The 24,760-nt window shown below is 43.5% G+C and overlaps 2 protein-coding genes across 3 annotated transcripts in view; one reads left to right on the top strand and one right to left on the bottom strand.

Moving 5' to 3' along the window:
- The window catches only part of FAM120B (family with sequence similarity 120 member B), a 125,649-nt gene extending 121,955 nt beyond the window's left edge, over positions 1-3,694 (bottom strand). The window contains exon 1 of one of the 2 annotated variants that reach the window (XM_084622178.1): positions 3,639-3,694. The gene's annotated coding sequence lies outside the window, so the exon portion shown is untranslated. The other variant, XM_084622179.1, reaches the window with a different exon arrangement.
- A 9,195-nt stretch (positions 3,695-12,889) lies between these two features.
- On the top strand, positions 12,890-22,578 carry DLL1 (delta like canonical Notch ligand 1). Its single transcript, XM_084624634.1, has 11 exons — positions 12,890-13,808; positions 14,150-14,464; positions 15,319-15,379; positions 15,780-16,037; positions 18,567-18,627; positions 19,121-19,251; positions 19,391-19,560; positions 19,672-19,888; positions 20,692-21,484; positions 21,607-21,721; positions 22,147-22,578. Exons 1-11 carry the CDS (start codon positions 13,749-13,751, stop codon positions 22,150-22,152), a joined length of 2,187 nt encoding a protein of 728 aa, XP_084480760.1. The 5' UTR covers positions 12,890-13,748; the 3' UTR covers positions 22,153-22,578.
- Positions 22,579-24,760: the final 2,182 nt, after the last annotated feature.

Raw genomic sequence — 24,760 nt, 5'->3', positions numbered from 1 at the left:
TTCCCTTAACCCACCCAGCAATATTGTTAATCTATCCAGCTATAGCTATACTCTAAACCCAGCAGAAAAATCTGTCGTATCTCGGGGCCTCTCCTTCTGTCCCTCCACCCCCACAAACATGATACAGTTCTGTGGTGACCTAGAATAATATTTTCGACATCTCTGACTCAAGGAATATTTCCAACACACCTCTGAACAGCACAGAGACCTTCCTACCAATACTCCAAAAAGAAGGATTCTGGGTGGACTCCTCCTGAAGGTCGAAACAACAGACTGGACTTCTACATAGAATGCTTCCGCCGATGTGCACGGGCTGAAATTGTGGAAAAGCAACACCACTTGCCCCATAACCTCAGCCGTGCAGAACACAGTGCCATCCACTGCCTCAGAAACAACTTTGACATCATAATCAAAAAGGCTGACAAAGGAGGTGCTGTCGTCATCATGAATAGGTCAGAATGTGAACAAGAGGCTGCTAGGCAGCTCTCCAACACCACATTCTACAAGCCATTACCCTCTGATCCCACTCAGGGTTACCAAAAGAAACTACACTATCTGCTCAAGAAACTCCCTGAAAAAGCACAAGAGCAAATCCGCACAGAGACACCCCTAGAACGCCAAGCAGGGGTATTCTATCTGCTACCCAAGATCCATAAACCTGGAAATCCTGGACACCCCATTATCTCAGGCATTGGCACCTTGACAGCAGGATTGTCTGGCTATGTAGACTCCCTCCTCAGGCCTTACGCTACCAGCACTCCCAGCTATCTTCGAGACACCACTGACTTCCTGAGGAAACTACAATCCATCAGTGACCTACTGAAAACACCATCCTAGCAACTATGGCTGTAGAAGCCCTCTACACATTCCAGACAAAGATGGACTACAAGCCATTAGAAACAGTATCCCCGATAATGTCACAGCAGACCTGGTGGCTGGACTTTGTCCTCACCCATAACTATTTCACATTTGGGGACAATGTATACCTTCAAATCAGCGGCACTGCTATGGGTACCCGCATGGCCCCACAGTATGCTAACATTTTTATGGCTGACTTAGAACAACGCTTCCTCAGCTGTCGTCCCCTAATATCCCTACTCTACTTGCGCTACATTGATGACATCATCATCATCTGGACCCATGGAAAAGAAGCCCTTGAGGAATTCCACCACGATTTCAACAATTTCCATCTCACCATCAACCTCAGCCTGGACCAGTCCACACAAGAAATCCACTTCCTGGACACAACAGTGCTAATAAGCGATGGTCACATAAAAACCACCCTATACTGGAAACCTACTGATCGCTATACCTACCTACATGCCTCCAGCTTTCGTCCAGACCACACCACACGATCCATTGTCTACAGCCAAGCTCTGCGATACAACCGCATTTGCTCCAACTTCTCAGACAGAGACAAACACCTACAAGATCTCTATCAAGCATTCTTACAACTACAATACCCACCTGCTGAAATGAAGAAACAGACTGACAGAGCCAGAAGCGTACCCAGAAGTTACCTACTACAGGACAGGCTTAACAAAGAAAATAACAGAACGCCACTAGCCGCCACCTTCAGCCCCCAACTAAAACCTCTCCAATGCATCATCAAGGATCTACAACCTATCCTGAAGGACAACCCATCACTCTCACAGATCTTGGGAGACAGGCCAGTTCTTGCTTACAGACAGCCCCCCAACCTGAAGCAAATACTCACCAGCAACCACACATCACACAACAAAAACACTAACCCAGAAACCTATCCTTGCAACAAAGCCCGTTGCCAACTCTGTCCACATATCTATTCAGGGGACACCATCACAGGACCTAATAACATCACCCACACTATCAGAGGCTTGTTCACCTGCACATCTACCAATGTGATATATGCCATTATGTGCCAGCAATGCCCCTCTGCCATATACATTGGCCAAACCGGACAGTCTCTACGTAAAAGAATAAATGGACACAAATCAGATGTCAAGAATTATAACATTCAAAAACCAGTCGCAGAACACTTCAATCTGTCACTCGATTACAGACCTAAAAGTGGCAATATTACCAAAAAAACCCTTCATAAACAGACTCCAACGAGAGACTGCTGAATTGGAATTAATTTGCAAACTGGACACCATTAAATTAGACTTGAATAAAGACTGGGAGTGGATGTGTCATTACATATTTCCCCAAGTTTATTCCCCCCCCCCCCGTACTGTTCCTCACACCTTCTTGTCAACTGCTGGAAATGGTCCACCTTGATAATCACAAAAGGTTTTTTTTCTCTCCTGCTGGTAATAGCTCACCTTACCTGATCACTCTCTTTACAGTGATTATGGTAACACCCATTGTTTCATGTTCTCTGTATATATAAAATCCCCCTACTGTATTTTCCACTGTGTGCATCCGATGAAGTAAACTGTAGTTCATGAAAGCTTATGGTCAAACACATTTGTTAGTCTCTAAGGTGCCACAAGTACTCCTTTTCTTTTTTCAGTACACACTAAAATGTCATATAGACAATGATTTGTTTATACTGTTCTATATACTGTATCAGCAGTTCTCAAACTGTGGGCAAGTTTGTTTTAATGGGGTCCTCAGGGCCAGTGTTAGATTCACTGGAGCCCAGGGCAGAGAGCTGAAGCCTGAGCCTTGCAGCATGGGGCTGAAGCCGAAGCCAAAGCCCAAGTTTTTCAGTGAAGTGAAACTTGCGGTATGTAAGACAAATCAGACTCCTGAAAGGGATGCAGTAGTCTGGAAAAGCTGAGAACCACTGCTGTAGGTAACCCAGGTCCGAGTGGTCTTCCATCAACCTAACCACATAGACACCAGGGTTAGGTTGGAATAGCCAGAGCACTTGGAAGCATGAATCTTTCACTCCCCCACCAGCCGCGGAGTGACACACTTATGTTGATCTACATTTTAAGTGCAGATTAGGCCTGAGGGAATAGGCAGCCGGTCTACGCTGTCCTGCGCATTGTGTGGTCATTTACACTAGCAAAAAATAGGTGTAAACCATAACCATTCTTACTTCAGTTTGCACTTAATTAATTACTAGTCAGACGCAGCAAAACAGAGAATCAGGCCCCAGCTGTTTCTTGCTGTTCCCTGAACTCTGTGGTATCAGCAGTGCTCACACTGGCACTGGTTTCACTCAAAGTATGGTTTTTTTACACCAGTCTAGCTGAGCCGGTGCGAGCCTGTACGTAGACAGTCTTGTTCCAGCCAAAGCCAAACCACGATGAACCCCTGAAATGAGAGCGTCTACACACGGACCCGCATCACTGTATCTAAACACACCTGTCGCCAGGCCCGTGCCTGGGGCTGGTCCCCGGGGGCAGGCGGGGGCAGGGTGGAAGCGCTGCCAGCCCTCTCCGCGGCGACAGCACGGGCCGTAAGAGAGACTGTGTGTGTGTGTGTGTGTGTGTGGTGGGGTTCTTGGCCCTGGCTGGCCCCGGGGGCGGTGGGAGACTCCCCCCCGCCGCCGCCGGTACGGCTCCCTGCCCGCTCCGGGGATGGGGTCCCTGCCCCCTACAGCGGCAGGACGGACTCTCCCCCGCCCCCCGCCGGCTGTGGAGAGGCCCGCTAGGACGGGGTGGGAGAGGGAGGAGGAGGAGGGACACCTGCGCCCAGGGCCCTACCGAGCGACACACCGGCGACCCCCGCCGCGCACCACACGAGCTTCCGCTTCCGCCCAGAAGGCGGGACTGCGCACGCGCACTGCCTCCGCCGCGCCGCTTGCACGTACCTCGCCGCTGATTGACAGAGGAAAGTGCCGCGGAGCGGCACGTGACTCTCCCACCAGCCAGGTGCTCGGGCCCCCGCCTCCCCAGAGCCGCAGATAGTCCGGGGGCTCCCACACGCATGCGGAGAAACAGCCAGACGCGCTTTGTAAAGCGCAAGGCACCTCCTCCCCCAGTGTAAATCCCACCTATTGCTACCATGTGACGCCAATATTTATGCATATATAGCATCATTTGCACCTGGTGCTGTTCGGACATGCCAGAGCACCTGCCCTGGGGTGTTTACGGTACATCGCAGTGTCTGTGTTATTTCGTATACACATGGTACTCCGATACAGTATACCTCTTAGCTCTAATCTGTTACATCTCACTATGTCCTCCCCAGTTATATATATATACTGCGTCCCACTGCCTACAGTATGTCTATTACCCCAGATCGGTACATTACCTTCTCGCGGTAACCGTAGCATAAAGATATCTTTAATTATTTTTCTGTTGTCCCACTGTTATCCCCAATTGTACCCCCCCCAAATATATCTTACTGTTATCCCCAAATTATAAAACCCCAGTGTGCACGTCTCTCTTTCTTCTGAAAGGCAGCACTGTGTTTCAAAACAGTTCTTACTACTGATCCTGTTTGCTTGCTGTACCCCTCACATGAGTGGTGCAGAGGGAAGGGGTAACGTTATAAAAGATGTATTTGTTTTCTTGGACATTTTAGGATTTCAGAATCTGCTGAAGTGAAAAGGACTTGCTTAAACATGTCTTCCCCCTTTACTAACACTTTAGGTTTTTTATTGGGGTCTCTTTTTCTATGTCCATTTATTGGACTTGGGCTTTAAAAAAAGCGTTTCCTAGCAGCAGAATGCAGAAGGCCCATTCATATTACAATGGGCAGAGAGGAAAGAAAGAGCCTGGTTTGTTTAAACTGCTTCTGTCTTCATTCACAGCCTGATATCCATGCGTATTGTGCTGGCTACAATGGGACTAAAGGACTCATTGTGGTCGAAAACAAATCAAAATAGAATAAGAGATGATAAGATAAAAGAGTCATGCAACAAAATTGTTCAAAAAATCTAAGTCTTACATTTGAGATTTATGTTACCTATTGGCTGCGTGGCCTATTGACCGATGTTTATAATAACCACTAGAGTTTAATAAACAAAGCAATACATGGGAACCTTATGTGCCATTTTTAAAGACACTGAGTAGAAATGGTGGGGTATTGGTTGTTTTATTTAATAGTTATTGTTTTGTGCTTGCATACATTTTACATATACATTCCATATTTCATATGTTTCTATCAGGTTATTCTCCTAGCAGTCACAACACATAATATCATTGTTATAAAAATGCCAGGGCCCTCTTTGTGTGTGCAAACAGCATACTAACACTAATGCTCTCCTCTCTCAACCACAAGATGCTCACATAACCTACTCCATCCCATAGGCAACAGGTGGAAGCTTAAATAACTTCACATGTTTTCAGGGGGGAAGAAGGGACTTTGGGAAACCGATTTCAGGATTAGATCAGATGTTATTGCCAGTGAAAAATTAAACAGAGCAGTGCTCGAGGGAGTACAGATTAATATATTTAGTGACTCTGCATACACAAAGGCTTACCATTGTGGCCACGTCTGAATGCCTGTGAATAGGATGGAACATATGCAGCATGTCACCGCAGGTGCCCACATCTGTTCTTCTCCAGGCAGATGCTCACAGAAAAGGGGAGAGCATTTCCAAAAGCTCCGATCCACCCCGTCCAAATCCATCCTCTTTTCACAATCACCTTCTGCAAAGTAGTTGCTTTGTGTGTGTGTGTGTGTGTGTGTGTATGAGATACGTATAGAGATCCACAAAGAAAATAAAAATAACCTCATGGAAACTGGAGGAAGTTTTGAAAGCCCAAGTGCAAAGAAAACAAACCAGCCCCAAACCCCAAAGCATTATAATTTCTAGGTTTTGAAACTGCAGTGTAAAACTGGTTGTTTTACTAGGCCATACGTATAACAGGAAAAGACTATTCTCAAGCTTAGTATAGTATAGTATAAAATGCTATAATTACAGTAATAAAGAAATAATATATGAAGCTATTATTTGGAGTTTAAAATGTTGGGGTTTATGCCAGAGAATAATTAAACTTGGAACATGGAAGAGGTCACTTTCCCTATAGTAGCGAGTGAACACAGATGACATTGTTACTAAAATCTGGGTTACAGTGATGGGAATATTTATATCCACTCTCTGAAAATTCATAACCAGTGAATAACTCATATTTTTTCTAGAACATATTGAAACTAACAAGTAGCCACAATCTCTGGATTTCTTCATGTGCCAAGTAGACAGATTAGACTGAAGTAAGTATGGGCTGGATTTTGCACTTTTTGCTCAAGCAAAAAACAAACAAACAAACAAACAAAAAAACAACAGGAACAGAAGGTTTTCCTGACTCTCCCTCCATGGATCCAGCCACTGTGATAGAAAAAGAGAATGGTCTTATCTTACTAGAATGTCTAGATTCACATTCATGTACCTACTGAAGTCGATGCCACTGGGCATGCAGTGTCCGGTCCATAATCATGACCACTCTAGGATTTAACATATTCCATGACTTCACACTGAGATCTATGGCAAAAAAGTCATTGATAGGAATCCTAACTTTGCTCTTTTTATTCACGCAGAACTCCCTTTCAAGTGAATGGGAGTGTTGCATGAGTAAGGAGAGCAAGATTTGTCCGAGTATAGAGGCTATTTCTATCAGAATTTGTTAAGTAATGATCGTGCTCATGAAGTCAAATGCGGAGCTAAAACGGAAAGGGAAAACATAATTTAAATTATTTTAATTGTTTGAGTCCACCCAAAAATAGCGCTAAAACCATGACATTTGTAATTACCAAGCGTTTCTTGTAGGCTACTTGATCTATAACTGGAGATTTTGGTGCATACAGCCCACCAATGTTATAATCAGATAAAATGAGCCCACCCGCAATTCTTCCAAGATGAAACCACTTTCATAAAGTTTTTTTATTTACAGTAAGCCTTAGAGAGTAAAATAGATGAGATTTTTAGAGTCAATTAAAAAGAAGTAGGGAGGGTGAGGAGAAACTTTTAACCTTTTCCTCTTTCTTGTAGTCTCTCGAAAGAAGAATTGGAGAACTATCCGATGGATCAAACTTTAGAGTCTTTTACTTCGTCAAAACTCCCTATGATTTCCTGAGTAAGGACTGTAAAACTTGGGCCATTATTGATAAGTATTATGGGTCACATATAATGACTGAAGTTATCAAACTTTTTTGTAGAATCCTTTTACATAATTTCTAACCATTGACCTAGTCGTTTAAAAAAGAAATCAAAAGAAAAGGCGCTAAGCAAAACCAAACCAAAACAACAATATAATTGAATTGCCAGAAAGAATTTGTGTCCATATTTGTCTTTCCCAGCAAAATTCTCTCTCATCTGGTATTGAGTTATCATTAACAACTAGAATTTTTACTAAAATTGCATAAAATACATGGACACAAAGGAAAATGACAGGTTTCAGATAGCAGCCGAGTTAGTCTGTATTCACAAAAAGAAAAGGAGGACTTGTGGCACCATAGAGACTAACCAATTTATTTGAGCATAAGCATCCGATGAAGTGAGCTGTAGCTCACGAAAGCTTATGCTCAAATAAATTGGTTAGTCTCTAAGGTGCCACAAGTATTCCTTTTATTTTTTTACAAAGGAAAATGTAAGAGATGTATTCTATAAGAGCATGTGTGCTTTATATAGTTATATTGGGATGCATATATAATATACACAGACGCCTTTGGGTACATTTTACATTTTATTTTTAATTTAGAAAGGCAATCTGAGATCTAAAACGATTATGAGATTCTGGAGTTTAGCCTCAGAAGATATGGAATGTGCAGCTACGAGAGAGAGAGAGAGAGAGAGAGAGAGAGAGAGTTAGATGGTCGGAGCAGGTCACACTGGCTTCTCTTTTTGGGGGATCGATGGCAATCTGTTGGTGGGGGAGATGGGCCAGTCCATTGTCGTGCCTTTTTGTGTGTGTTTGGTTTTGTTCCTTCTATGGCCTGGAGGTATCTGTAATCCTGAGCACACCACATTTGCTAAATTTGCCCTAAGGAACGGGCAGATGTTCCCGTGGCAGACATCGGCACGCGACTGACCTCAACCCTTGCAAGAATATTCAACCAATAATCCTTGCCATTTTGAAATAACAGCAACAGCACGCACACACACACACACACACACACACACACACACACACACACACAAAGAATAGTCACCAACTTTCCTCATCACAGTTTCCCACAGCCAAAATAGAGTCGGACGCAAGCCAACAACCAAACAAACAGCCAGAGCAAAGGGAAAAGGTTTTCCCCCATGTTCAGTCAGTAAAACATATGTAGGGGCCACTTTCAGATTTTCACAGGAAAGGGCTGAAGAGCAGCTGGCTGCAGTAATCTGATCTGGAGACAAAGGAATGCCCCGTCGGTTCTAGGATCACAGGTAAACACACAACCTTTGTTATGAAAATGAGGGGCTAGGGTAGGGCTAGAGCAGATGATTTGCGATTTGAAAAAGGGGGATGGGGGAGGAGGGGGAGAAGCCACCGAGCTGCTTATCTATCATCTGGCTTCTCTGTGTGCCAGCTGAGCCACGCGACTGCCCTTTCTTATTCTAATCAGCACATGCCTTTGCAACTTTCTACAAACCTTCATGCTAAACTTCTTAATCCCCCTCACACATAAAAACATGCGAATATCCATCAGAAAATACAGAGCAATCATATTACCCCCATAATTGCTTTATTGTAATACATTCCCTCCTTCGCCTCCCCTCTCACCACCAGCCCTATTTTTTATACAGGACTGGGTTACAGGAAAAGCTTACATTGCGTAACACTCAGGGGGAAAACAATCTTTTCCCACACCAGCGCTTGGTCTGCCACTTCCTAGTGAGGAGGCGGCTGAGTTTAAGTTTTCCAGATCAGAAAAGTGTACAGCAGAAGGATAGATATAATACTCATCACGTCCTGATTACCGTGTCAGAAAAGGCACCATCGAACTACTTTGAGGCCAGTGGTTTATGTGGGACTATTTCCAATCACATTCACTTACCCTTACCCCCGTTGCCATAAAGTATGAATACGATCATCTGCTTCACCGCACCTAACCATTCTAGACCTTCAGATGCATTATAAATATACTTGCATGTTAAATATTTCTGTGTATTAGCATGGCAGCGGATATCAGTGACACACACTTAGGTAAATAATATATACCCAATTAAAATATTATACCCAATCAGCGTCACATAACTACACACATACACGTATGCATGCATCTGTCGACATGCACCAGATGGCTATGCTTTATACATTTATAGAAAAATACAAGCCAGTAGAGGGTGAATAAGCAGTATCCTGTAGAAACTAATGCGTGTTACTAACCCTAATGAATAGACATCATGTAATGACTATATCTATAATCTGGCGTGGTTATAAATAAAAGATGATTTGACTGATTGGAAGTTTTCAGCTTTTTTGTTCTGTGGTTGGGCTGTAATTCTTGCAAGGGAAGAGGGAGCCTGGCATTACAGGATGCTATAAATTAAAATATACAGTATTCAGACCGCCTGAGACAGTGCAAGATCTCCGCTCTAGAGAATTGTTTAACGATAAGGCTCAACCTTTTAGTCCTACATGTTTAGACCGCGTAAATGCATTCTGTTCTCTCCCTTATTGAATTCGATTTCTAACAAGTCATTCGAAAAAGCAAGGTGCCTACACGTGATTCTCTTGAATTACCAAAATCCTGTTCTCAGGGAAATTTTTCCTTCCATCCCCATTGCCAGTGTCTGGGCTGTCTTCCGCTCCTTAATGAGCCTGACTTTGTACTGTATATTTGCTGAGTTATCAAAAAGTATTTAAAAGCGGGTTTCAGCATTTTCTTAACGAGAAAGGTGAGGATTTATTACCTCCCTCCAACCTCAGGACTTTGGCTGCTGTGGCCATGCCACCGATAGTCTGCTTAACATACTTCAACGTAAGCTGCCTCTGCATTTGGGGGGCTCTGGTTCGGGTATGTAAGTGTGAGAGGAGTATAGAGACATGCAGTTAGGAGTGAAAAAACGCCATTTGGTTAGGAGCAGATGGCTGGCTAGGGGGTTGATCGCGTCTAAAGGCGTGTCATCCCCCTTCAGCTCGAATCCCTAAGGGCTCCCCTTGTCTTTAAAATCAATGAAAATTAAAGTGCAGAGAAAGGATGAATAGCTAGACCTCGAGTCCCTCCTTTGTTCGTCCCAGCTACTGGTGGGCAGGAGTTAAACTACAACAGCCTCCTATAGAAACACTTAAGTTAAACAGTCTCCCCGTTAGCCCAGCATCTGAAAGAGAGAGGGAGAGGGGGGAAAAAAGCAAAAAAGGAGCTTTCTGCTTGATTTCCCCAACACAGAATCGCGTGGCATAAATTAAGTTGGAAAAGAATAAGTGCATTGGTCAGGATTCTGATGGATTTTACGACGCCTTTCAGTTACGCTTTGCAGCAGTAATCGAGAAATCTGTGCCACGTCAATTTAACAAATACTTGATACTGAAGGGTGATGTTAAAGATTTGGGGCAAGTTTTTTTTTTTTGTAGGTTTAAGCCCTTGCGCGTGTAACTTTTTATTTACAGTTTTTTAAACAGCGATGCAAATGAAAGAACTTTCTATCTCTCCCAGATTAAAAGATTTGTGGTGATATATCACTTCTAACCTCAGTCTATAGACGACCCCAACTTTAAACATATTTTCCCCTCCCACGTGCCCAGAAAACCTGTATAAACCAGATTTGCTTTCCGAGGGAAAAGAGGCTGCAGTAAAGTTTCAGAAGCAGTGGCAAGTCATTAAAAAATATGTTGACGCTAGGTGGCAAGAGTAATTTACAAGTTAAATCTAGCGCTGCTCTCCGATATCCTCTGTTAAGATAGCCACATGTTCCTTACTTAAAGGAGGTGAAAGTGTAGGTGGATTTTTAGTCTTTAGGCATGAACATGCTTAATGGGCCCGATCCGGCCGTCTTTACTCAGGCAAAATTTCCACGGATGTTAATGGGAGACTGCAGGATGAGACCCTACCTTTAAAACTGATTATCCCAGAAGTACCTGTAGTTTAAAAGCAAACATTCCTGTGGACATAAGATTTTATAATCCGGAGGGGGGGGGAAAGGAATATTTGGGTAAAAATGATACGTTTGACCAAAGTTATATTTAAACAAAGGAGCTTTAAAAGGTGAAAGGGTGCGAATATTTTGATACTTGTTTAAATGACACAGATACTTGGAAAGTTTTGGTGCCAGCAGAGGAAAAAAGGCTATGCTGCACTGGGAAGGATACAGTTACAGTCGTGTCATAGCCAGGATGTGCGAGGCTGAATGGACTCATTAGTGATTTTCTTTTAATTGGTATTAACCAGTGATTTTGCTTTAAGAAGTGTTTGAGAATTTTTTTCCAGTGCATTGTAAGATAATTTGTGATCAAGACATCTGCTTCAATGGAAGTCACATTTTGCCATGCAAATGCACGTTTCAACCCAATAAAGTAGCCATAATAAGGCTTTTAGCACGGCATACCTACAGTGAGGTTATTGTAGCCAAATCCTCTCTTTTGCACACAAGCTTAATCTGCGCTGAAATGCCGTGTTACAATTAAAATGACATTTACACAGACAGTTACACCTTGCATCCTAATAAATCCGCCTGCGCCTATCTAGGTGCTTGAAAAGGGCCCAAAACAAAGTGAAAACCCATCTCCAAGTTATATCCCAAAGTCGCCTGCAAACTTTTTATCTTCCACTTTCAGCCATAATTAAGAAATTTCGCAGTGAGAGGCCCTTCTACTCCCAGTAAACTCCTGGCCGTGTTTTTAAAATCGAAACAAAAGTTCTAGTGTCCGATGGATGTGTAAAAAAACAAGGAGTTGGCTGTTGGTGTAAAGTTGTTGTTTTTTTGAATGGGGGGGCGGTGCTGGACGGGATTTCTTTTTTAAAAATGTGCGGACATTGTTGTAGAGGCAGTAGCGTGCGCCGAGGGGAGCTCTTTCTCTCCCTTGCATTGTGCAGCGAGCAGGTGCTGTCTACATTACCATACAGCTGAGAGCACAAAGAGCCAACTGATTCAGCCCTCACACAATAACAAACGGCCTTAATGACAGCCACGCGAACGACACACACCAAACTCACTTTTTACTAAGCTGAAGGAGGGGGGAAAAAAGGGAGAGAGGCTGATGAGGAGGCTGATCATAATAATATAAGGATATGGGACTCAAATGGGCTTTGCTAACTGCTTCCTTCAGCAGTTCGCAAACCGTTCTCAGCGAGGAGATACATATTTTTTTAAAAAGCCCAAATGTCTCCCCACCCCCTGAAACTTAACGCATGGCTCTTCCAGTTTTTCTTCGCTACGAAATCTCTGTCGTGTATCCAGAATAATGATCAGTCCGTAAGCATCCTGCCCCTTGCAGTTTGCCAACTCTGAAACGCCAGATTCTCTCCCCCTGCTCCGGTAAGATTATTTTAGCACCTTTAACATATTCCCCGAATGTAGCCTGGTTTTAAGAAACCGGAAGGAAAACACCAAAGCCCTTCTCTGGTCCCACAAATATATTCGTGAGCTTTTTTTTTTTTTTTTTTAAAATAAATGATCCATGGGGAAGATGGTGTGAATTTAAAGGGATCAGATTTCTCGTGTGTGTCAAGCTGCCCCCTCTTCCCCCTTTAAGCAAAAGGATATCCCTGGAAATGTACATTATCACCAACAACTTACTTTTTGGGGGCAGAGTGGTGCTTTACACATTTCAAGAGGTAATTATAGATCTCAGTGCGTGGAGCTCGTTTTCTTGCTGGGGTGTGTTGCTCTCTCTCTTTCCGTGCATGTTGCGAGAGGGTGTTACCATCTCCCCAGAGCAGAAGGGGGATTCTTGCGGTTACCAAATTTGCAGGAATGTAAATGAGCGCGTTTGGTGAGAGCAGGAGGGGAAAGGGGTAGAGGAGGAGGAGGAGGATTGCACATTTTACAGCTCACTGACCATTTGGCGATCCATTGAGAGGAGGGTTTGGAAAAGTGGCTCCTTTGTGACAGCTCTAGCCAGATTGGGGGGCTGCTCATTTGCATCTCATTAGCCATGCAGGCGGCCGGCGGGATATAAGGGAGGCAGGCGCCTGATGAGAGGCAGATCCATAGTGCTTTACAATCGGAGAGAGGCACAGCAAAGATCATACACGCGCAAGGAGAGACCCAGGAGCACACACGGGCGCGCTCAGTTCGCTTCCACTAAGACATTATCTGTTTATTACTATTATTATTATTATTATTGGCTTGGATTCCTTAAAAAAAAAGACCACGAGAAATAACGAGACCGATCTTTGCATCTTGCGAGAAGGGGATAAGAGTCCAACGTGATCTGCAAATTGCTGCTGCTGTTTGACACTTCCCAGCCCCTGATCTGCGAAGGGCCAGCTCCACACACGCAGATAACACACAAACCCCCTCTCTCGCTCTGCTCATTCGAAGGTAACGGGAATTATCGCTTCCTCCTCCTAGTCTACAGGGATTTCCAGATCGCTGATTTTTAATCTTCCACGGGAAGCCTTTTCTCTGCCTCTGTTGGGAATTAAGTGGCTTTTTTTTTTCCGTTTTGGCTGCTGGGGGAAGAAGCTTTAGGCGAAAGGAGAAAAATCGTGGATTGGAAGAGACAGGGAGAAAAAAGTTGTTTAGAATATCAGTCTGAAAAACAGTCTGTCCCCTTTTTTGCCACCCAGAAGAGCTGTCAGTCCCCCGAAGGGCGTCCCTAAAAGCAGCACCAGAAAAGAGAGAGAGAGAGACTCTTGAAAGAGGTAAACTTTAACACTAACTCCACTAGAAGAGGCTTCTCCTGCCCAGGCTTCTTGAGAGACACTTTTTTTTTTGCCTGTGAAAGAAAGAAAGGAAAAAAGTGGCAAGAAGAAAAGAAACCCTACTCTTCAAAATGGGAGGTCAGTCCATGCTGGCCCTTGCCATCCTCTCTGTGCTGCTTTGCCATTGCCAGGTAAGTGGATCTGGGGTCTGTATTCCAGGCGCTGTTCAGTGCAACTGCTAATAACAACTGCCAAGCTAACCTGGGGGGGGGGGGGGTGTCTGTTGCAAAGGGAAACGCTGGGAGAGATGCTGCAAAGACTGGCAAACTGTTGAGCCTCCTCTCTGGCGGAGGCTTGTCCTCCAGCCCCGGGGGCAGCTGGCCCTGGCTCTGGGCGCGTGGCTCCTAGGGGAGCTGAGCCGGAGCGTGTGGGGTCTCCGGGCTTGGCCCAGCAGGGCAGCTGCTGCACCCGCTTTGCCCCCCCCCCCCCCGGGTTGGCGGGCGCCTTTTGAATGGCTCCTTGTCCCCCGCAGGTGCGGTGCTCCGGGGTCTTCGAGCTGAAGCTGCAGGAGTTTGTCAATAAGAAGGGGCTGCTGGGGAACCGCAACTGCTGCGGCGGGGGGAGCGGCGGCCCCGGCGCCGGGCTGCAGCCGTGCGACTGCAAGACCTTCTTCCGCGTGTGCCTCAAGCACTATCAGGCCAGCGTGTCCCCCGAGCCGCCCTGCACCTACGGCAGCGCCATCACCCCGGTGCTGGGAGCCAACTCCTTCAGCGTGCCCGACAGCGCCGGCGGCGCCGAGCCCGCCTTCAGCAACCCCATCCGCTTCCCCTTCGGCTTCACCTGGCCAGTAAGTTCCACCGCGGGCGGCTCCCGCGCCGGCCCCGCCACGCGCCAGGGACCCGGGGAGCGCGGGGGAGCGCGCGCGTGGCTGGGGGGAGGGGGGGGGGTGCGGCGCGGCGAAGGGTCTGTGGCCATAGGACGGGCTGGCCTGGGTGCGCCACAGCAGCACAGGGGGCGGGGGGGGGGGGGCGGCTCAGGGGTGGGGTGCCCGGAGCGCAGGCAGCGGGCTGGGGCGGGGGCAGCAGGTACTGCCTGCCTCTGGACGGCGGGTCGGAGGGAGGCTCGTGCTGCAGCGGGCTCGTGTCTCGCTGTGGATCCGGTGAGCCGGGCAGAGGCACGGAGGGCGGTGGGAGCGGTTGAGTGTGTTTGATTTTGTGCGGTTCCCCCGCTCCCGTCTCTTGCCAACATACCTATGGTCCCCGCAGTGTGGGGGAAGTCCTGATTCTCCCCCCTCCCCTCCCCGCCCGATTGCCCGCTTCTGTGCCCCGGAGCGGGCTGTAGAAACCGTCAGCCCTGCGTGAAATTCCCAAAGGACCTTCCAGCCACCCTCCCAATGTGTGAAACTGGGGAAATTAAGTGTGAAGATTAATGGCAACTGCCCTCACATCCTACCCTGACTCTCCCCTTTTTTACACCATATCCTGTACTAACAGGCTGAAAAAACAGGCCAGGAAACAACTCTTCAAAAACTCTTCCAATCCCTTGAGAAAAGTGAAAACAGGCTGAAGTGAGGGGTTAGAGGGTTGCACTGACTGGGCACATATATTCCTGGTGCTGCTTTGCTGCCTGTGATCACATTTTTTGCTGACTTTAGATTTTCATTCTCATTTTGTGTGCATTTTTTTTATTTTAATTTTCCAGGGCACTTTCTCTCTCATCATTGAAGCTCTTCATACAGATTCTCCCGATGACCTCAACCCAGGTAAATACCCTGGTGCAAATCCTTTCCCAGGATTAAATCCAAACCTGCTACTTCTCAGGCTTACTTTCCTTACTCTCTCAATTAATAAAAAGAAAAGGAGTACTTGTGGCACCTTAGAGACTAAAAAGTACTCCCTTTCTTTTTGCGAATACAGACTAACACGGCTGCTACTCTGAAACAATTTCTCAGTTAATGTAGCCACTCCCTGCCCTTTCTCACTCTACTGTTCTTCATAAGTGTTATAAGAAAGAGAGCCCTGTCAGCCCATGGCTCTAACATTTCTGCACTTACAATTCTCCCCTCCTGTGAACTCCTCTAGGTAATCTATTGGATTTATTCCCATTGCACCCTCATGACTCACAGTTAGTTAATTGCATTTCTTCCTTCCTTCTCCTTTCAGAGAACCCAGAGCGCCTTATCAGTCGGCTGGCCACACAGAGGCATTTGACAGTGGGGGAGGAGTGGTCCCAGGACCTGCACAGCAGTGGCCGCACTGACCTCAAGTACTCCTACCGCTTTGTGTGTGATGAACACTACTATGGAGAGGGATGCTCTGTCTTCTGCCGGCCCAGGGATGATGCCTTTGGCCACTTCACTTGCGGAGAGCGTGGAGAGAAGGTCTGCAACCCAGGCTGGAAGGGCCAGTACTGCACCGAACGTGAGTGTCCACAAAGAAAGACTATTGAATCTCTCCTGGCTACAGTCACATGCATTATGATGGCCACTGAAGTCAATGGAAGACATTCCATTGATTTCACTGTGCATTGATTCAGGTCCCAGATGAGAATAAAAACCAACGTAGAAGAAATATACGATGGTATGGTGCTGCTGTGTAAAGGTTTTATTGGCATGAACCATGGGATGACCTCATTACTCAGAAGTACCAAAACCATAAGTGAGTTACCTGAAATCTTACACCAATGACATCTTGATGCCATATTATACCATCACATATTTTGTTTACACCAAAAATTATATAGAAAATTATTCTAGAAATGTTTTAGGAAGTTTAAAAGAAAACATATGGGGGCTATTTATGGTATCCTTCTACCAGGAAGTCAGGGTATCTTCACACCATGAGTCAAGAGGTACAGGCCTTAGAAAGAGGAATTATAACTAATAGAACTTCTACAATGCTGGAATAGCTTATCCATCAATCATAAAATCAAGATTGTACGGTTTGACATCTTGCAATCTTGTAACCTAACAGGGCTTGAAACAAGTGGTGTCACCCATTGGAAAGGAGGAGTCCAAGATACTCTTTAGTGATATAAAGAACATATTTCTAATCCTGGAAGATCATGAGATACTGGATCCTAAATCTGACACAGGTTGAGGTCTGAACATTGCCCTCCCTGTACCCCAGATCAGTGTAATCTGTGAGGAGAAAAAAACACATTAGTGGGAAACTAGGAAACATTATGGAGGCAGGCTGTGGTTTTGTTTTGTATTACATGAAAGCTTTAAATGAGGGCTGAGCTTGACCCTGCTGGCAGGTTTGGAATGTTAGACATAGTCCTGGCAGAGACGGAGCAGATTGCAGCTGAGGTGGTCAAAGAAATCAGATAAATTGAAGATTAATTTAGTGCACCCCTCACTGTACTATACACTCTAGTATATACTAATATTCTAATTTGTGTGTATGTCTATAATAATATATTGGCAGATAACTCACCATCTGAATATCCCCCTCCAAACCTCACAAATCAAGATGAGTAACAGGAAGAAAACAATTTGAATGTTGTAGTGTGCAAGGCAGCCTATCTGTTTGCCTTGTAAAAACAAATGAGCTAAATTGTGAATTCAAACGGACTGATATTAAACAGCCCCAGTTTATTCTTATTGTTAGGGACTAGTAAGGTGATTACAGCCCTATGTGACACAAGTTTGCATAGTAAACTGGGGGCTTGAATTTCCCCTGTGAAGGCTTTAAATGGTTGTAGTGCCCCTGGATTAAAGGTTTCTATTGCAGACATGTTAGGGGGTGGAGGGAGAGGAAACATTTCTTTGATGAACTGTTTAGGGATGTCAGCACCTTTTGATATTTGTATATTGCTGCTTCTTCAGTAACCAAGCAGAATATTTCCCCTCTTTTCTGAATCATTGTGTGTGCTTGCAGTACAGTGTACTTCGAGTCTTATGAAAAATCAGCTAAAATATATGAAATAATATGTTTATTAGGCAGTAGGCTGTGTGTGCTTATGCAAAAGAATGTTTTCTGGTTAGCAAGCGAGGTTTCCAGGCTCCAGATTGCTTCCCTTATACCCTTTCTCATCTCCTTTCATTCCAGTTGTGAGACAATCTGATTATCAGCACTTTCTTTCTTTCTTTCTTTCTTTCTTTCTTTCTTTCTTTCTTTCTTTCTTTCTTTCTTTCTTTCTTTCTTTCTTTCTTTCTTTCTTTCGCATGTCATTGTCTCCAGCTAGCTTTGTTGAATTAAAACTTTGCAGTGCCTGCTTAATGAGTTCCATAACCAGGCGAAATAATGAGCAGAAGTCTCTTTTTTCCCCACCCTCCCTCCTTCTGGCCCGCTTACCTCTTTACTATGTTTGTGCCCACCCGCCCCCTTTTTTTGCAGGGGGAGGAAGAACTTTAGACTTATTTATTTGAATAAGAAAAAAAGTTTTTGCAGAGAAATCACGCGCGTGCCATAGATTAGATCTGGGCAGGGATAGGCTGCTGGGGAAGCATGTCTTAGCCCCAATTGGCTGCAAGGGGTTGGGGGTATTGTTGCAGTGGGGCAGCTGCTGGGAGAGAATAGACAATAGAGCAGCTGTCCTGCACTGGCACCCTGCACACCAGCTGTCCACTCTTATCTACACACACACTTTCTGGGGATATTAAGAGGTGGAGCTGTGTGCATAGAATTGGAAAAAAGGACTTCTGACCCTCACTGGGAAGGAAAGGGGGGTGAGGGGCTGTAGGGAAGGGAGCAATTGTGAGTCCTCTTTTGTCTGTGTGCAACTGTATTAAGAAGAATGCTCATCCCTAGTGATAAGTAAAATACCCAGTTACTAAGCAAGATCAATACTCCACCAGCCTTCAGAGATTAACTCAGCTGCTATTAACTGACTGAACTAGTGAAAGAGGGTTTGTCCCAACCCAGAAGACACTTCAAAACTGTATTTTCAGAAGGGATGTATTTGACCCAGGAGCTTATGTATCTATATCTTTTATTTGTCTGCAGCAATTTGCTTGCCTGGATGTGATGAACAACATGGGTTTTGTGACAAACCTGGAGAATGCAAGTAAGTTTTCAGAGGTTTTTCCTATTTTTTTTCTTTTTTCTTTTTGGTCCGAAATGTCAAATTGATGCTCTAGACTTAGATAAAACATTTGTCATTTGAGGGTTAGTTTAAGTGTTTTTCCTCATAGGAGATGGTAACCTGAGAAATCCAGATAATACCAGATCAAAAGTATTAATCTAGAAGTCAAACATCAGTGTCATTAATATTAACTTAATGAGTTTCCAGTAGTATATGGAAGGTTAGCGATTTGTTATGATAGTAAACAAAATAAGTACCTAGAACAATAGCTCTGTTTAAGGCAATGAAAGAGGTAGCTGGGACTGATGAAAGCTGATGCTTCAGTTAGACTCAGTGACTTTCCCACATGAAGGATCACGGAAGGCTTTTTAGGAAACTTGATTCCTGGTTTTTGCTTCAGTGTGTTTGCAGAGTTTGAGATAGGATTTCTAATTGTTGGAAGTACAAATCTTACAATCCTTTGTTTGTTTTTCAGATGTAGGGTTGGGTGGCAAGGGCGTTATTGTGATGAGTGCATCCGATACCCAGGCTGCCTTCATGGTACCTGTCAACAACCGTGGCAATGTAACTGTCAGGAAGGCTGGGGTGGCCTTTTCTGTAACCAAGGTAAGTTGTCTATCATTGCTTATGATTGTCTTTTAGAAAATAACACCATTTTCTAGAGTACCCCCCATTCAAGCCATGCAACAATTGGAAACTAGCACATATCTTTATGGATCTGTCTCTCCTTTTAAATCTTTTTCAGATCTTAATTACTGTACCCATCATAAGCCTTGCAAGAATGGTGCCACTTGCACCAATACTGGCCAGGGCAGCTACACTTGTTCTTGCCGTCCTGGGTACACTGGTTCCAACTGTGAGATTGAAATCAATGAATGTGATGCCAACCCCTGCAAGAATGGTGGAAGCTGCACCGTAAGTTAAAGGAGTTAATGACATTTTAAAAATCTGATCAACTAAAGACAGTTTTACAGTTATTTTGATTTTTAAATAATTTAAGTTGACTAAATCTTTTCTTTTCGACAGGATCTTGAAAACAGCTATTCCTGTACCTGTCCACCTGGCTTCTATGGTAAAAACTGTGAGCTGAGTGCTATGACTTGCGCTGATGGCCCATGCTTCAATGGAGGGCGATGCACAGACAACCCTGATGGTGGATACAGCTGTCGTTGCCCATTGGGTTACTCTGGGTTTAACTGTGAAAAGAAAATTGATTATTGCAGCTCCAGTCCTTGTGCTAACGGTAAGGCAAACTATATACCTTTGTCTCTTGAAGGGATGCTGTCATGTAGTTGAGGGTTTGTATAAAATAAAATTACAAAGCATAGGCCAGGTCAATCCATTATTTTTAATCAGAACTCCCTGCCGAGTTGTGTCATTAGTTTTTATCTAGAACTCCCCCATTGACTAAACTGAGGAGTTCTGCTTCAAAGGTGATGGCATGATATGGCTCCACAATATCAATAGTATTGTCTTTCAATGTGACCTTGGGTCTGGCATTTGGCCTCCTTGTTCCACATTTGTAAAATGGGGATAGCAATCCTTTAAAAATGCCTTTGTAAAATTGCTTTGAGCTCTATGGATGAAATATGCCATTAAAATGCTAAATATTTTTTATTATTTAGCAGTAGTAAAGCTGTCTTCATTTAAAAAAAGTGTTTTTTAAAAACATTCCTCCACGCTGGTTGCAATCCAAACTCCACAACATTGTGCCAATGCATAAAAACCAAGGTGTGAAATTGATTCAGTCTAGTTTCACCAATGAAGCTGAGTAAAACACAAAAAAGTAAACAGAATAAGTGGTGAAAAGTAAATAAGGTTTAGAAAATTAATGAAAGTTTTGCTACTGGTAACAGAGATAAAAACTTTAAGAGTGAGCTAGGATTTTCAGAAATGGGATTCTAATTCCATATTTGTCTCTAGGCATCCCGTTTTTGAAAGTCTTGGCCTTGATTTTCATCATTTTAAGTACACTGTGAAGCTGAAGAGTTGTTACTTGATATTATAAAAACACTTACCTATTATTTGTCATATTTAATATTGCAGGAGCCCAGTGTGTTGATCTTGGAAATTCCTACATATGCCAATGCCAGGCTGGTTTTACTGGAAGACACTGTGATGATAATGTGGATGACTGTGCCTCCTTTCCTTGTTTGAATGGTGGAACCTGCCAAGATGGAATTAATGACTTTTCTTGCACCTGCCCCCCAGGATACAATGGAAAGAACTGTAGTGCTCCAGTCAGCAAATGTGAACACAACCCTTGTCACAATGGGGCTACTTGCCATGAAAGAAACAACCGTTATGTGTGTGAGTGTGCTCGGGGATATGGTGGACTCAACTGCCAGTTTTTGCTCCCTGAACAGTCTCAGGGACCTGTAATTGTTGACTTCACTGAGAAGTACACCGAAGGTCAGAATGCACAGTTTCCTTGGATTGCAGTATGTGCTGGGATTATTCTGGTCCTGATGCTATTGCTGGGGTGCGCTGCTATTGTTGTCTGTGTCAGACTCAAAATGCAAAAGAGGCACCATCAGCCTGATGCATGCAGGAGTGAAACAGAGACCATGAACAACTTGGCCAACTGCCAACGCGAAAAGGACATTTCAATAAGTGTCATTGGTGCCACTCAGATTAAAAACACAAATAAGAAAGTAGACTTTCACAGTGATAACTCTGATAAAAATGGCTACAAAGTTAGATACCCATCAGTGGATTACAATTTGGTGCATGAACTTAAGAATGAGGACTCTGTTAAAGAGGAACACAGCAAATGCGAAGCCAAGTGTGAAACATACAATTCAGAGGCAGAGGAGAAAAGTGCAGTACCACTAAAGAGGTACGGTTCAGATAATAGCTCTGGGGGAACAGTTTACTGTAAAGGGTGTATATGTTTCCTTGTTGGTACTAGTATCAGCTATCTGATTTGTTTTTTGTTTTTGTTGGTTTTATCTTCAATAGTGATACTTCTGAAAGAAAACGACCAGAATCAGTGTATTCCACTTCAAAGGACACAAAGTACCAGTCGGTGTATGTCATATCAGAGGAGAAAGATGAATGCATTATAGCAACTGAGGTTAGTACAGTGCCTAATGGTTGTAAAAGAAAATAAAAATAATTGAGCCAGATCTTGAGCTAGTGTAGATCAGCACAGCACCGCTGCCTTTCATGGAGCTATACCAATGTACACTCGGTGAGATCTGGCCCTGTAGGTTTATTTTCATGTGGAGGTTGTAAAACTGATAGCTTTTTCTGAGATAAAGCCCAATCCTGCAAATGATTCGCTTCAATGGGAGTTCCACACACAGAGAGCTGGCAGGATTGGGACACAGCTGTAGTATCATTGTAATTTATGCATTATTCCTTATTTGTGGAGTCTCTTCTGCCCTAGCACACCGATGGACTCCTTGATCTCTGTCCATCTCTTAATCACTGAGACCCTCTATATGTTTTACTAAATTCTGCTTCTGTCTGTTCTTGGCTTCTCTCAACTCTCTACAGGTGTAAAACGGAAGTGATATGACAAAGTTGTTGTTCAAAACAATTTCAAAGGAGATATGCCCCAATGAATGCTGCTGAAAGAGGAAAGGGAGATAGATTCCTTCACTGACTGCTGCTGAGAAACTAAATTCAGGCTGAGCTGGTTCTCTACTGAAGTTAGCAAAGTGACTGCAAAAAAACCAAGATGGACACGAGGCAAGGATCTGTGTTCAAGAATAACTGTTGCACTGCCTTTATGAATTTTATCATTGCACTATGGTCAGTTGCTTTTCTATATATATTTAAATGAAGGGACTTAATTACTACATAAGAAGCATGCACTGCGTGAAGTGTATATTTTGGATTCTTACGAGCCAGTCTTTTCTTGAATTAGAGACACAAACACTGCCTTTCATGTCTTTTTTGATACTAAAATGTGTTTTTACTAGGTGAAAAAAAGTGTGTTATTTTTTTGAATCTGTAAAAATATTTTCATGATAATTGTAAAGCTTGAGTATTTTGTGACGTTCATTTTTTTATAATTTAATTTTTTTGGTAAATATGTACAAAGGCACTTCGGGTCTATGTGACTATATTTTTTTGTATATAAATGTATTTATGGAATATTGTGCAAATGTTATTTGAGTTTTTTTTTACTGTTTTGTTAATGAAGAAATTCATTTTTAAAATATTTTTCCAAAATAAATATTATTAATGATAATGAAAAAGATATCTTTACTCTCCAAAACAATATGATCCAATTTTGCCATCAATGGCCAATCAAAAATCTGACATACTTCAGTAGGCAATTAGGGGGAGCAGGAATAGGGCTCAAAGTTGCAAGAAAGGATGGAAAAGAACTTCTCTGATGTAAATCCCTCCTTACATTTTTCATTCCCTCTTAACTTTCTGAATGATTGACCTTCGGGGTTGACACAACATATGCTTGTCTTATCCCAAAAGTGAACTTCTCTGGAAAGTCTGAGTAATATCTGTACAGTCATTTTGTAGTGTATATAAAAAAATACTGCGTAATTCTCTTAGAAGGATCAATTCAAGCATCCTCCTGTTTGATACATGGAACCTTTAAGGACTCAGGTTGTCATTTCTTACATCCCCAAAAATCTCCTTGGAGTCAATGGGAATTTTGGGTGTACCAGGCATGCCAGAATGGGCATCTGTGGCCAAATCCTTCATGTGTAGCCATAAAAAGTGAGCTTCCCAAATTAAACCTGAATAAAAGCAAAACTTCCATCTTAGAAGAAGAGGGAGTTCTATTAGGCATATGAGACTAAATCGATTGATGGCATACGTGATTGCTACGCCAATGACTTTAATGTATGTCTACCTATCAAATCTATTATTGTCTCAAAATACTTGCACTATACCTATCACTATGATATCTGAGCACAGTGGCATCAAACCCACATTGTGCCAGTGGTGAATTTGGCCTTTAATGCCAAGGCATCTTAACTGAGTTATAGTTTGTACTAACTGGCATGCCTACAAGCTGCAATGTACTTTTGAAAAATCTAAGAAACCATTTCCATTCCGATCTTTTATAACAGAATGTGGCTGATCATTACTGGCCTGATACAAAGTCCACTGAAGACAATGGAGATACTCCCATTGACTTCAATGGGATCGGATCAGGCCCTATCTGCAAATAAGAACATGTCCAGAACACAAATAGTCAAAGTATCATTGCAAGTGGTGATCTGTAACACTAAATTATGAAGCCTCCTCTCCAAACCTATCATTAAATGAAATACTTTGACTTAACTTTAAGTAGATTGATTCCCACATATAATCCATTTCATTGGAGTTTTTCCTGAGATGAGTAATATATCACAACAGAAAAGCAGTCTGCAAATGTCAGTGTGAGGAACATGGCTTCTACATAAGCAATAACATACATGGAACTCTACTAATGACAAAATTAATCTGTTATTAATTTGACTCACCACTGACTGAATGTATGGAGACAGGCTGGCTCGAGGCAGTGTAGTCTCATGGCTCAGACGCTGAACTGGCAATTAGAAAACCTGGGTTCTAGTCACAGCTGTCCTTCTGTAAGACCTTGGGCCAGTCACTTCACCTCTCTGTGCCTCTGTTTCCCTTCCCACCCTAAGATCTTTAGGATGGGAATTGTCTCTCTCACTGTGGGTTTGTATAGCACCAAACACACTGAGAGCAGGGGCCTCAAACTGTTGGGGCCTCTAGGTGCTATCTTAATACCAATAGTAATAATTAATGAATGCTCACAAAAAGAAGTGTCATCATTTCTTACCATCATTGCTGGTGGAGTGATAAACCATACGTCCTTAAAGGGAGGCTGATGAGAATTATTTTAATGTATCTTTATGTGCCCTATTGATAAAACATAAAGCTCCTTTTCCAGAAAGTGGGAGAAACCTCCTCTCCACTTGGGGTTCAAAGGGCTCACTTCTGCCTACAAGGTGAGAGGCACAGGCTCAAGAACGATATGTAGCTAGAACAGCTGGGAATTCAGGGCCTGATCCAATGCCCATTGAAATTGATAGAAATTGATTTTAATGTGGCATAGAATCAAGACCCTCCTTAATCAGCATATCGACTGATCTGCCTCCATCTGCATGGCGCCTATGGACTACAA

The sequence above is a fragment of the Lepidochelys olivacea genome (assembly GCF_965140295.1).
Source record: "Lepidochelys olivacea isolate rLepOli2 genome assembly, chromosome: 3".
Classification (NCBI taxonomy): domain Eukaryota; kingdom Metazoa; phylum Chordata; order Testudines; family Cheloniidae; genus Lepidochelys; species Lepidochelys olivacea.
The sequence above is the reverse complement of the archived record's forward strand: the minus strand, read 5'-3'. Positions and strand labels throughout refer to the sequence as shown.